The sequence below is a fragment of the Loxodonta africana genome, chromosome 7 (assembly GCF_030014295.1).
Source record: "Loxodonta africana isolate mLoxAfr1 chromosome 7, mLoxAfr1.hap2, whole genome shotgun sequence".
Classification (NCBI taxonomy): domain Eukaryota; kingdom Metazoa; phylum Chordata; class Mammalia; order Proboscidea; family Elephantidae; genus Loxodonta; species Loxodonta africana.
In genome coordinates this window covers 83,796,853-83,811,050 of record NC_087348.1, presented here as the reverse complement: position 1 = coordinate 83,811,050, position 14,198 = coordinate 83,796,853, and the positions used below count along the sequence as shown (strand labels likewise).

The 14,198-nt window shown below is 36.7% G+C and overlaps 1 protein-coding gene and 1 pseudogene across 1 annotated transcript; both read left to right on the top strand.

The window, feature by feature from the left end:
- Positions 1 to 1,578: 1,578 nt before the first annotated feature.
- LOC111748379 (olfactory receptor 51G2-like) lies at positions 1,579 to 6,483 on the top strand (annotated as a pseudogene).
- A 3,500-nt stretch (positions 6,484 to 9,983) lies between these two features.
- Positions 9,984 to 10,928, top strand: LOC100664221 (olfactory receptor 51L1-like). Its single transcript, XM_003421460.1, has one exon. The coding sequence runs from the start codon at positions 9,984 to 9,986 to the stop codon at positions 10,926 to 10,928; it is 945 nt and encodes a 314-aa protein (XP_003421508.1).
- The last annotated feature ends 3,270 nt before the right edge of the window (positions 10,929 to 14,198 follow it).

Below are 14,198 nucleotides of genomic sequence, written 5' to 3'. Positions count from 1 at the left end.
CATCATCAAAAAGAACGTTTCAAGATCTATCCTGAAACACAATGCTGTCAGAAATAGGATAATATCCATACGCCTATAAGGAAGACCAGTTAATACAGCTATTATTCAAATTTACGCACCAACCACTAGGGCCAAAGATGAAGAAATAGAAGATTTTTTATCAGCTGCTGCAGTCTGAAATTGATCAAACATGCAATCAAGATGCATTGATAATTACTGGCAATTGGAATGTGAAAGTTGGAAACAAAGAAGAAGGATCAGTAGTTGGAAAATATGGCCTTGGTGACAGAAAGAACGCAGGAGATCGAATGATAGAATTTTGCAAAATTCGTCTATGTATGTTTGGTAAAAAAAAAAAATTAAAACTTTTTAAATAAAAGTTCCCATGGGAAAGTGCTTTATTTTATCATTTATTTAATCCCACATTTTTTACTTTTTTTTTTTTTTTAATTAAAAAGGAACTAAACTAAAATTCAGAGAGCAGAGCAATTTAACCAAAATCACATAGGTAGTGTTAGGGGTAGGGATGGTATATGGATTTCCTCAACCCTTGCCTTGTTTTTGGAAACCCTGTTGGTGTAGTCATTAAGTGCTATGGCTGCTAACCAAGAGATCACAGTACGAATCCTCCAGGTGCTCCTTGGAAACTCTATGGCGCAGTTCTACTCTGACATGTAGGGTAGCAATGAGTTGGAATCAACTCGAGGGCAGTGGGTTTGATTTGGTTTTTGGTTTTGTCTTGTTTTAGTCCCTGGGTGATACAAATGGTTAACTTACACGCAGCTGCTAAGTGAAAGGTTGAAGGCTCTAATTCACCAAGGGGCTATTTGGAAGAAAGGCCTCACAATATTTTTCCTAAAAAATCAGCCATTGAAAATCCTATGGAGCAGAGCTGTACTCTGACATACATGGAGTGACTATTTTAATGTAAAATGTTCCTGCAATTGTGTGCAGAAACAGATTCTTATTTAATCTAATCATGTATACAGGCCGCAGTCCTCTCTGCATGGATACGGAATCTTTATGGATGGTATTCATATCTTCCCTTTGTTTCTCCCATGTAATTTTCTTACTGCCTATGAATACAGGTAATACAAACCAAGAATGCAGTTGTCATTGTTAGGTGCTGTCAAGTTGGTTCTGATTCATAGTGATCCTACGTACAATAGAACAAAACGCTGCCTGGACCTGTGTTATCCTCACAATTGTGGCTATATTTGAGCCTATTGTTGCAGCGACTGTGTCAATCCATCTTGTTGAGGGTCTTCCTCTTTTTCTCGGACCAGCTACCTTACCAAGCAGGGTGTCCTTCTCCAGGTACTGAACTCTCCTTATAACATGTCCAAAGTGTGTGAGACAAAGTCTTGCCATCCTCACTTCTAAGGAACATCCTGGCTGTACTTCTTCCAAGACAGAGTTGTTCATTCTTCTGGAAGTGCATCGTATGTTCAGTACTCTTCACCAACACCATATTCAGAGGAATCAATTCATCTTCAGTCTGCCTTATCCATTGCCCAGCTTTTTCTCATCACCTTTGGACTGGAGTCTTTGTTCATCCTTCTCTCTTATTTGAAGATCATGATCACTGTGCTAGGCATTGCCTCTCAGGAAGAACAATTCAAGGCCCTCAACACTTGTGTCTCCCACATCTGTGCTGTGTTGACGGTCTATGTCCCTATGCTAGGAGTGCCCATTATCCATCACTTTGAGAAGCATGTTCCAGCTGTGGTGCACATTATCATGGGCTATGTGTACTTATTAGTCCCTCCTGTTCTCAACACTATTGTGTACTGCATTAAGACCCAGGAGATACACACCCGTATTCTGGGAAATCTACTGAAAATATAGCAGAGAAAACTTTAGTGTCATTGCATATTTTTGAAATAATCCCTATCAAATTAACTTCTACTTTAGGTGAAAAAAACATATATCACTGGGAAGTATTTCTGTGTTCACGATTCCAGTGCAGATGATTGTCTCCCTCATTATTCTGGGATTTCATGAACAGAGGAACAATATATTCTGACCTTTCTTTTCCCCAAATAACTGAACTAGAAAAGATGACTAGTAATTTTACAATAAAGTGTTAATTCTTACTAATCTATGTATTCAGAAAGTCACCAATACTCATGAAATCAGTGGATATAATGGAAGATTTATAATGTGGAACATAATACTTCCACCATAGAATATGCAGTGTAGTCCATAATTTCAATCCTGATGAATATTCTCCAAAGATGCTTTTTCCACTACTTTCTCTCCTTCTATTCAGTTTTTCTATTTTAATTTGTGAGAATTTTATCTCATATCAATATTAATTTTAAACTGTATCCTATTATTTTACCACCTATCTGTCCCAGTTTTTTTGACTTCTACAGTTAGGGTACACATATAAAGTTCAAAGAACAAGGGGAAAAAAAAAAGCAACTATAAAACAGGTTAAAACTGAAGGTTAACTGGGGCATCGGCATGACAGTTCATACTTTTTGGCTGGTGTTTGTATTTGCTGATCAACATTCTACTTATTTATGAAATTATGTCACTACCCATGAATAAAAGTGAACCCTTTACTCTGGGTGGCTCCCGAAGAGCTTTTTCCTAAGAACATTTGGCAGAGGAGAGTTTTTTTGTTTTTGTTTTAATTAAGACAGTACTTACTCTAGATATTTTTTCCTCCCTGGAGTCATTAAAATAATGTAAAGATAAATAGTAGCAATAATTTAGGTCAGTCTCTTTTGAAACATGTACAGACACATATGACAAAGGAGATACTTTATGCGTCAAGGAATAAACTTCTTAGATGTTGTGTAGGGTCTTCCATATTCTTCATGCCCACATTTTGCTGGTTGACAAAGACTTTCCTAGATCCACTTCAAAAACAATACCAAATTTTTCTGCAACTTATGTTTTCAAGTTTTATAGTTTTCTGCACATGCTTAGGAAGTTCATATTATATTTAAATATTTGTTGGGTAAAGCAGCAGCTTATAGATGTAACTCATTATTTCTGTGCTTCTGAAAAATCTAGGGCCTTTATGTTACCTGAAAAACACTTTATTTATCTTTTTACTATAGAGCATCTACTGTACACTTAGTTATCTATTTTGGTATAGCAGAAATACCACAAGTAGATGATTTTAACAAATCGGATTTTTTTTCTTACAGTTTAGGAGACTACAAGTCTGAATTCAGCTCTAGGTGAAGTCTTTCTCTGTGTGTGGGCTATGGAGGAAGGTTCTTGTCTCTTCTCCTTGTTTCCTGGTTCCTTGCAAAATCAATGTTTTTTGGCATCAGTTTTCCCCCATGTGGTTTGGCATCGATCTTCTCCTATCTCTGCTAGCTTGGTTGTTTGTTTAATCTCTTTTGTATCTCAAAAAAGATTGACTCAAAACATACCCTACGTTAATCCTGCCTCCTGTCTATTCTTAGTAAAGACATTGCATTCCCAAATGGGATTATAACAACAGGCATAAAGGTTAGGAATTACAGCACATATTTTGAGGGGACATGATTCAATCCATAACATTCTACCATTTACCACCCCCCCCCCCCGCCCCAAAGTGTCCATGACAGAGGAAAGAGAAGGTTTAACTTAGAGACATGAGGGTCTTGGAAAATATCCCTAATTAACAGCATGTTTTTTTTTTTTTTTTACAAAGTACACACAAACATAAACAAAACCAAATCTATGAAGATATTAGTAGAAAACACAGGGAAATATAAACTTAGGGGAGGGAAGAACCTTCTAGGAAGGGGTCAAAAATCTAGATACACTAGAGAAAAGGTTGGCAGATGAAGTCATAATTAGAAACTATTTAAAGAATTAAACAGCAATATATTAAAAAGAAGGATGATTTGGGTAATTTTTTAAAATATATGACAAAGTACCATTACCCAGACTATACAGATAGGGCCCCTACATATGTTTAAAAAAAAAAAAAGTGATAGAAAAACATGAGTTTCTATTTCCTCTGTGTTGCATGTTTTTCTTCCTTCTAGGAGTACATCATTTTAAGGTAGGAAAATAGTTACTTGGGAGAGCCTCACGGCAGACTCCAATTCTAGTGCTTAGTCATCTGCATCATTCTACCTCACTGGAATTCACGACTACGAGAAAGTGGGTACCTTTATCTCTATCCCCTTTCGTGTCCTCTGCTTAGTTGAAATAATGGGCAACTAGCTATGCCATTCTTCACATTATCCACACTGACAAGAGTCTCCACGAGCTGATGTACTACTTTCTGGCCATGCTGTTCCTCACTGACACAGGCCTGCCTGTCTCTACTCCACCCATGGTACTGAAGGTGTTCTGGGTTTATGCCTGGGAGATAGAGATCAATGCTCGTGTAGTCCAGGTGTATTTTATTCACACTTTTTTCTCTGATTGAGTCATCTGTGCTCCATTGTCCTCCCTGCTGTTCTTCCATTTTCTCTCTCATTCCTACTGCTTACATTAAGATGCCATTAGGCTGGCCTGCGCTGACATCTCTTTCAACATTTTGTATGGTTTGTTTGTTGTTGTATTTTATTGGGGTTTAGATTCTCAGGGAATCCTTTTGTCTTATGCTTTCATCCTCCACTCTGTGTGAGGCATTGCCTCCCAGGAGGGGACATTGAAAGCCCTCAATATGTGTGCCTTCCACATCTGCGCTCTGCTCAATCTCTATATGCAAATCATTGGCCTGTCTTCGGTTCATCAATTTGCAAAGCTCTCCTCCCCAATTATTCACATAAACATGGTCAATGTTTACCTGTTAGTCCCACCAGTGCTCAGCTCAATTATTTATAACATCAAGACAAAGCAGATTTGCCGAACTTCCTACAATTATTATCACCCAAAAGGGTTGGGCTTGCTCACACTTAGAAGGCATGTGATTACTTGCCATTTGGTCTTTTGCAGTTTTTTTTTTTTCATTCCTTCTTCCTGAAGGTTTCCTGTTTAGAATTTGGACATACTAGGTGCATAATCATTTCATGAAAGTTCATAAGATCCAAATATTTCTTCAAGAAAAATAGTGTGTTTGCTTCTGTCATTACTTCTTCACTTTAAAATAGCTTAGAGCCTTTGTGTTGGGAGGTATAAAATGGAATTTATTTCATTTATATAATTTATGGAGCTACTTTTTCATTCAGAATGAAAGAGTAGACCAATTTTGCATGCCAAAACTAAGGCTTAGAGAAGTTAATTGTTAAAAGGTCACGGACATAATTATGTAGTAGAGTTGACATCGATAACTAGGTAACTTTTCATTTTAGATAATGTGGACTCCATTCTCCAAACTCATGCGTCAATCCATAGTCAGACAGCTGTCTGAACTTAGGAACTGAATAAATAAAAATATCACATTTCTTTGTTTCCTTTACTCCTATGGGAATAAATGTTAGAAAAGCTTAGACAATAAATGCATACAGTTAATGGTCTCCAATGGTGAAAACTCACAAGACCAGTCCATAATTCACATCGAAGTGACTGCATGTTCATCATGAAGAGGTATACTAAAATATATCAGAAACACTTTGGTCAGTATAAGCTACCTACTTGGCAAAATACTTCATGTTCAAAACTTTAAATACAAATACAGCAGGTAAAACCAAAACCAAAAACCAACCTTCTGCCATAGACCCGATTCCGACTCATGATGACCTCATCTGTTCCAGAGTAGAACTGTTCCATAGAATTTACTGGACTGTAATCTTTATGGAAGCTGATTGTCAGGCCTTTCTCCCATGGCACCGGTGGATGGGTTCACACCACCAACCTTTCAGTTAATACCAAACCAAAAAACAAACCTGCTGCCATTGAGTCAATTCTGACTCACAGCAACCCTATAAGATAGAGTAGAACTGCCCTATAGGGTTTCCAATACTGTATTCTTTAAGCAAGCAGATTGCTACATCTTTCTCCCATGAAGGGGCTGGTGGGATAGAACCTTTTGGTTAGCAGTCTAGCATTTTAACCACTGCACCACCAGTGCTCCTCTTTCGTTACTATTGTTGTCGTTAGGTGCCATTGAGTGGGTTCTGACTCTTAGTTACCATATGTACAACAGAACAAAGCACTGCCCAGTACTTAGCCATCCTCAAAATCATTGCTATGTTTTAGCCCATTGTTGCAGCCACCGTGTCAATCCATCTCATTGAGGGTCTTCCTCTTTTTTGCTGATCCTTTACCTTATCAAGCATCATGTCCTTCTCCAGGGACTTGTCCCTCCTGATAACATGTCCAAAGTACATGAGATGTACTCCCTTTCAAGGATCACTCTGTCCGTACTTTTCTAAGACAGATTTTTTTCATTCTTCTGGCAGTCCATGTTGTATTCAATATTCTTTGCCAATACAATAATTCTACTGCATCAGTTCTTCCTTATTCATTATCCAGCTTTTGCCGATTGAAAATACTATGGCCTGGGTCAGGCGCACCTTAGCCCTCAAAGTGACATCTTTACTTTTTAACATTTTAAAGAGTATTTTTTTTTGCAGATGATTGTTAGTAGATGAGTGTAAAAAGTTTGCACCACCCCGGGACCTTTATTATGTATGTGGAATATATAATCAATATATAATTTGTGAGCGAATGGATGATATGTTTGTTAAGTGTTATAATTAAACCAATTCTTCAAAGTGGAAATCAGTTAGAAAGATTAACAGTTGACTACTTTTTTTTTTTAATAGTTCCTATTAAACATGACTGACATTAAGATTGGAACTTTCACCCTTGATTAGGGATTTGTTGGCATTCAGCAGTCATGTGCAAACTTTGTTTCACGTATCAGTCAACCAATAAGGATAAAGAGATCAATAGTTTTGACAAACATATAAGCTAAATAGGGCAAAAGCTTCTATTTATAGTTAGACCTAACTTACTAATTTCGAAGGCATAGTAAAATAAACACCACCTAGAAAATCAGATTTTAGGTATAATATTGGCTTTATTGCTTATTGTATGATTTTTTGAGCAGGACAAGTCGTTTAACTATGTCTCATTTTTATCCTGTATATAATAACAGACTTGAACTCAAGTCACTTTCAGCTCTTATGCTATAGAATCTATACCCCTCCACAATTTAAGTCCTGGGTAAGTCCATCTCATTGACACCATAAATATATATATAAAACATAAATATATATGTAACATAAATATACATATACATATATATATATACTTACTGTCCTATCATTCTTTGTCTCCAGCTAGAATCTCACTGTATGTCATGTTACAGCATTTTTCCCAGACATTATAACAATAAATATTTGGTCTCTATAAGGCCCTTGCCCCTGTGTTCCCAAACTGTCACATTCTGCTGCGGTATGGATGTGGTAGAGGGAGGAGTTTAGGAAGGGTGGCAAACTGAAAAGATAGCAGTGATAGGGTTACTGCCACTGTCCTATGATTATCCTGGGGCCTCATATCTCTAAGGATTGGAAGAAGACTTATTAACTCATCCTTCGCGCTTTGAGAACTGGAATGACTACTCAATGCAAGAGGAATTATTCTACCAAGTGCGTAAGGCCTGGGAAAAATAAATGTGGGAAAGAGTAGGGAGAAACAGAGGGGGACTTTTTCAGGCAAAGGAGAAAAGGACAGATATTCAGGGTATGTGAAGGACAGAAAGGCTGTTTCAGAAAGGAAGACTTTCTCAGTTCAGCACAAGATATAATGCTCCCTGGTTGTTTTTTATAGATATCTTTATTGTTTATCCCCACTCTAGTAGTATCCAAGTTGGAATCATATAAGGGAGACTTTTCAGATAGACAGGAACGCCTACGGTTCCCTGGACTTCCATGGCAGGTGATGTCTTCTATGGCCACAGAGAAGGTAGAGGGCCATTTTCAGGCTTAATAGAGGATGAATTCCAGAATAAGATTATGATCAAACCAGATAACCTTCAAGGTTCCTTCCAAACCCAACTATCAGTGATTTTAATTTGACCTTAATTAAAGCTCAGTGTTCTAAACCCTACTTTATAAGACCTTAAGACTTTCAAGTTCACAAACTGGTACCAAAGAACTCCATCCTCCTCCCCAAGAGAGTGGTGAAAAACGTTATGTGATCAGGTGAATGAGTTCGAAATGACAGGGCATAGAGCAGTAGAGTCAGAGTATCAAAACAAAGCAATGTGACAAGAAAAAGTATTGTAGAATAATAGGCAGACTAGATATTAAGTGAATATATAAAACACTACTGGGATAACTTCAGCATACTAACATGGTTGCTCAGATTTCTAGCTCTCTAAAGTCCCAAGGATCTCATTCTTTTTTCTTGGCTTCACATTTTACACAGGACTTTTTTTTTCCAAAATTTGTACTGCTACTGTGATTCAGGAGAAAAACAATTCTTACATAATTCTTGAAATATCATATGAACCACACACTCTCCCTCACATATCTGCCTTTGGGCATAATGAGAGGAGCATAGAAAGGAAGGTATGGAGGAGCAGCCCAAGGTCAGAGAAGTAAGGATTTGGGATGGTGATAAGGCAGGCAGAGTAAAGGAACCTTCAGGATCACAAATATCTATTTACATAATATGTGAATTGAACTAAATTTTACTATAAACAACCAGAATGTTTGAGTTGTCTCTAGAATTTACTTGCTTATTTATGAATCTTTCTTTTCCTATAAAATTGCCATTATTAAAAATTCCAAACAAATATTTGCTACATTTAGGGTTTATCTACATGGGACTTGAGGAGATTGAAGAAGGTTTGAGTGTCTCAAAGGCCAAAGTAGAATTTACAAGACAGGAAGATATCAATTTATTAATTTACATCAGGAAGTAATCTCCTCCTGGATTACAAATTCTCCTACCAGTATTTTGGTGAACTCGAATGCTTTGAAAGTAGTGAATGAGTAGAGTTTTGAGAGACAGCACGTCTTATTTCAGAGATATTTTTCTTAAGCACAGAAGAAATACAATGATGACTGGAGTCTAGTGGGGACAAAATTATTTTCTCACGTTGTCCAAGTCTGAGGCACTTAGTATCAAGATCAGATGAAGCCTATAGACTTATTCTACTACATAGGATATTTTTTTTTATGTTATTTTGTTTTGTCTTGCTTTGAATTATGAGCTTCTGCCATAGCTTACTAGTACACCAATCTATCCATCATTTTGCATTTCTATAGAAATTCTTTATGAAAATTAACAAGAATAAGATTCTGAATCTTTAAAATCCAAGCCAGAATCAAATAAGCTTTCCTCAAATTACATATTTTACTATTTTAAGATACTCTTTCAAAAATTTGACACTGATTATTTTAGTTAACTGTATCATAACCTGTATTTAGCTCTTGATTTTGATTTTTTTGTTCAATAATAAAAGCTCACTAGAAGATCTGGACTGCCACAAAATAATAATAATAATGATTAAATGGGGGTGCCTGGCCAAGACCAAATTGATACCAGATTTAACTATTTGTAGAGATCAGGCCTGGGACATGCATTCTATAGATGGGAATAGGTTAATAAGAACAAGAGCCATGCTGGCCAATACTTGCCTTAATTCTAATAAGGTACATTGCATGGTGTTCTAGCATTACCGAAGAAACTATGAAGACCGGGCAGATAAATAAATCTTCTGTAAATCAGTGCTAGAGTCATAAAAGAAAAAAAGTCTGACTAAAGTAAGACTAGTAACCCTGGCCAAGTAAGTTCCTAAAGATTATATTATAAAGATAATGTAGTCTAGAAGAGGTTGTGTGCTATTCTCCCTGAGTAGTGTCTTTGAGATATGATTGCCACATGTTTAGAAAAGGTGTTGATGTGCCTGCATACAAGAGACAAAAGGCAGGGTCCTTGTGGGTCTAAAATTGATATTTTATGTTAACTGGCAACTCTTACTGATAAAGTAGGGATGGGTTTTGCGATGATTACTGATGAGCACCGAAGTGTTTGTTTTATTCTGACACAGATCTTATCTTTCCAACATCCTCCCCATAAAAGTATGATCTTGGGATGGGGCTGTGGTTCAACACGTGAACCCTATGGCAGTCTCCAACACCAACAACACCCTGCCGTCCACATTCTATCTCACAGGCATCCCTGGCTATGAGGAATTTCACAACTGGATTTCCATCCCATTCTGCCTACTGTATCTTGTTGGAATAATGGGCAACTGTACCATTTTGCATATTATCCGGACAGATCCCAGGCTCCACGAGCCTATGTACTACTTCCTTGCCATGCTTTCCCTTACCGACATGGGTATGTCCATGCCCACAATGATATCACTCTTCAGGGTGTTGTGGTCCATTTCCAGAGAGATACAGTTTAATATCTGTGTGGTCCAAATGTTTTTCATTCACACTTTCTCCTTCACTGAATCATCTGTGCTCTTGGCCATGGCCCTTGATCGGTATGTGGCCATCTGCCACCCTCTGCGATATGCCACCATTCTTACCCCAAGACTCATCACCAAGATTGGAATTGTAGCCCTGCTCAGGAGTGCCTTTGCCATGATTCCACCTCTGGCCCGGTTGGCCTACTTTCCTTTCTGCCACTCCCACGTCCTTTCTCATTCCTACTGTCTACACCAGGACATGATCCGCCTTGCCTGTGCTGACACCAAGTTTAATGTTGTATATGGATTGGTTCTGATCACTGTGCTGTGGGGTATGGACTCTCTGGGTATTTTTGTGTCTTATGTTTTTATCCTTAGCTCGGTGTTGAGAATTGCATCCCGTGAGGGTAGGCTTAAAGCCCTCAACACATGTGCGTCTCACATCTGTGCTGTACTCATTCTATATGTACCCATGATTGGACTGTCTATTGTCCATCGTTTCGCCAAACACTCTTCTCCTCTCATTCACTTCTTCATGGCACACATCTATTTATTGATTCCACCTGTGCTCAACCCAATCATCTACAGTGTGAAGACCAAGCAGATCCGCCAGGGAGTCCTCCATATTCTTTCTCCCAAAAAACATTAGTTGTACTGTAATGTAGACATGTCTTTAAGAAAATCAGATTCAGTAATATAAACACATAGTGATTTGTCTGCTGTAGTGATGTATCTAGTATGTTGGCCTCAGAGTTTCCAACACAAGGCTACTGAAAGAGTTGAAATAGAAGCAGCATGAAGAGACTTAAAGGAGAGACTTTAAGTTCACTGGGACTATACAGTCTGACTTCACATTGTGCTTTATAAAACTTCTCTGTGAATATTTTGAAGTATGTTGAAATCATTTCCATCCTTTCTCTCCTGTTTGTAATCCCAACCTTATTTAAGGCCACTTCATCCATGAAGTTTTTTATGAATATATCAAATCCGTATTTCTTTAATTTCTGATATTTTTATTTGTTACAGAATCTTGTACTATCGTTCTTATTATCTAAATTTTGTGTTTATAAATATGCTTATTCTATCCTTCTTAAAGTTAGAAAAAAATATCATCTTGGTATAATAGTATAGTTGGTCTCAAAGCAGAGGATGGTTCTAAACCCTCATGATACTTCAGTATCACCTTATAAATGCTTATACACATGTCTACCTTATTGGTGCAGGTTTAGTATCTTCAAAAGTATAAAAAAAGCATTATTGATATTTTGTTTTTCTTCAAATTTTTTGCAAATAATGTTAATTTTATAGAAAGCTAGCCCATAGTAGTTTCTGAAAACTCCCAGATACTGTCATGTAAAGCCAGGGATGGCAAACATTTGGTTTAAAAGGATCTTGACAATAATTTAGGATGTATTATTTATTTAAATATAAACAAAGTGTAATTCACAAAGGTGCAACTACTTACAAGTTTATGACTTCAGGATCCAAAAACTTTAGGTCTCTTAATTCATATACAAAACTCTTTTCAATATACAAAACTATCTTTTCTCATACCATTGAACTTCTCTAGCACATGGCTGTAGAATTGTTAAAAAAGAAATTTGCAAATTTAATTAATTTTCTTTTTTCACATGTCTACATTTGCTCAAAGAAAAAATAAGTTGGGGAGTAAAAAGATTTTCAGAGTGCTTATGCCCCTTGAAATCAACTCGACAACAATGGGTTTGTTACAAGATTTTTATAATAGAATGTGTTTTCATATGTCTGTTTCTGTTATTAAGCAGAAAGTGTGGCTCATTTTGCTGCCTGTAAGAACTACTGCTATGCTTTGTTTAAAAGAGGTACTTTATAATAATTATGGAATGCATAAAAAATAAATAAACAAATCAGTTAATGAATAAAGAACTATTTGTTTGGATATGAAAAAAATTGTAGAAAAAAAATGTTGACATACCAAGAGCCTACATATTATTATACGATAAGAGAAATCTTATTACCTCATAGTTAGCATTTCAAATTTCAGGCACATGAAGTATACTTAGAAAAACCTCTGTTTCCTGCTTTTAATTCAATCCTGTTTGACTCCACTCCTCTTTATCCAGTTTATTGATTCTACTTCTCATTACCTCTTCCCATCAGCACATTCACCTTGATCAAAGAAAGAATAATTAAAAATAATGGAGAATATATACACATCAAAATGAGACAATCTTCTTCCTATGATAAATAAATAAAATGAAATTGATAGAAAAAATATAATATTGAGGACAAAATAACATTACTGTCAGATGTATATTGTATAAGTAACTTTTAACTATTTTTAATCACCTCTAACATAAGACCTTCAAATGCTTAGTATAATTTTAACCTGTGGATGTTGAATACATTTTTCTCAGTGTCTGTACTCCAGAAAATGAAAGTTTCAATCACCTCTCTGTTAGCAGAAATATATTTAACTTATTGGATCATGGACTCACTGTAAGTAAGAATTGACTCGCTAGCAATGGGTTTATTGGATTCTAGATTTTAAATTAAACATACCAAAAAAAAAAAACCATGTTTGAGTGGATAACCACAAAACCAAAACCTTTGCCACTGAGTCAACTGTGACTCATAGTGACCCTATAGGACAGAGTAGAATTGTCCCATTGGGTTTCCAAGGCTGTACATTTTGTGGAAGCAGGCTGCCACATTTTTCTCCTACAGAGCGGCTGGTAGGTTCAAACCATTGACCTTTTGGTTAGCAGCTGAGTGATTAAGCACTGCACCATAAAGGCTCCATGTTTAAGTGGATACCTATTTAGATTTGCTACACTTTTGACTTTAAAAAGTATTAAAATACTATACTAGCACTTAAATTTTATTATTAGAGTTACTTTACATTCATAAAAGATATTTTAACAAAAATATTAATACAACACATATTCTTATGATGAAGACAATCTTTTCAAGCAAAATACAGCTGGTAAAGAGATGATTGATTACATATATTAAAAAAAAAAAAAAAAAAACAGTACCATCGAGTTGATTCCTACTCATAGCGACCCTATAGGACAGAGCAGAACTGCCCCATAGAGTTTCCAAGGAGCGCCTGATGGATCTGAACTGCTGACCTTTTGGTTAGCAGCTGAAGCACTTAACCACTATGAACCAGGGTTTCCGATTAGATATATAGCTAAATAAATACATGGATGACAAGGTTGTGTTGAGTTGAAAGCAGAAGCATTAGTTTCTGTTTGGAACCCTAATAAACTCTGGATAAGGGATCAGTGGCTAAGTGATAGAATTCTTGCCTTCCCTGAGGGAGATCCAGATTCAGTTCCTAGCCAATGCCCTCCATGTGGAACCACAACCCGCCTGTCAGTGGAGGTTTGTGTGTTGTTTAGATGCTGAATAGATTTCAGTGGAGCTTCTAGAGTAAGACTCACTAGGAAGAAAAGCCTGGAGATCTGCTTCTAAAAATCAGCCAATGAAAAACCCTATGGAGCACAACAGTCAGATTTGCAATCCATAATTGGGATGGAATAGGAATGAGTAGCACTTTGATCCATTGTGCAGTGAGATCACCATGAGTAGGGAGCCAACTTGACAGCAGCTTAAACAATAATAACAAAGGCTGGAGCTCAGTCATTGGGAAGCAGCTAGTGCTCCTAAAACAAAAAGACCTTTTGTTTCTGCTTACAGTGACAATAAAGTTGAAGCACTCTCTAATTTGCTTGTTGGTTTACAGATTAGGAGACTCTCTTATATATATTCTCTTGTTTGAGAAAATCATGAGTATCTATTTGTCTTCTGAAAGCCCTCCCTGCCTTCCTGTCAAATCTGTAAGAGATACAGAGGCCTAAATAAGTAATCTGGATTTTTTTCTTTGGTAAGTCAAGACTTGTCACTAAACACAGATAATTTCATTATTTTTGTG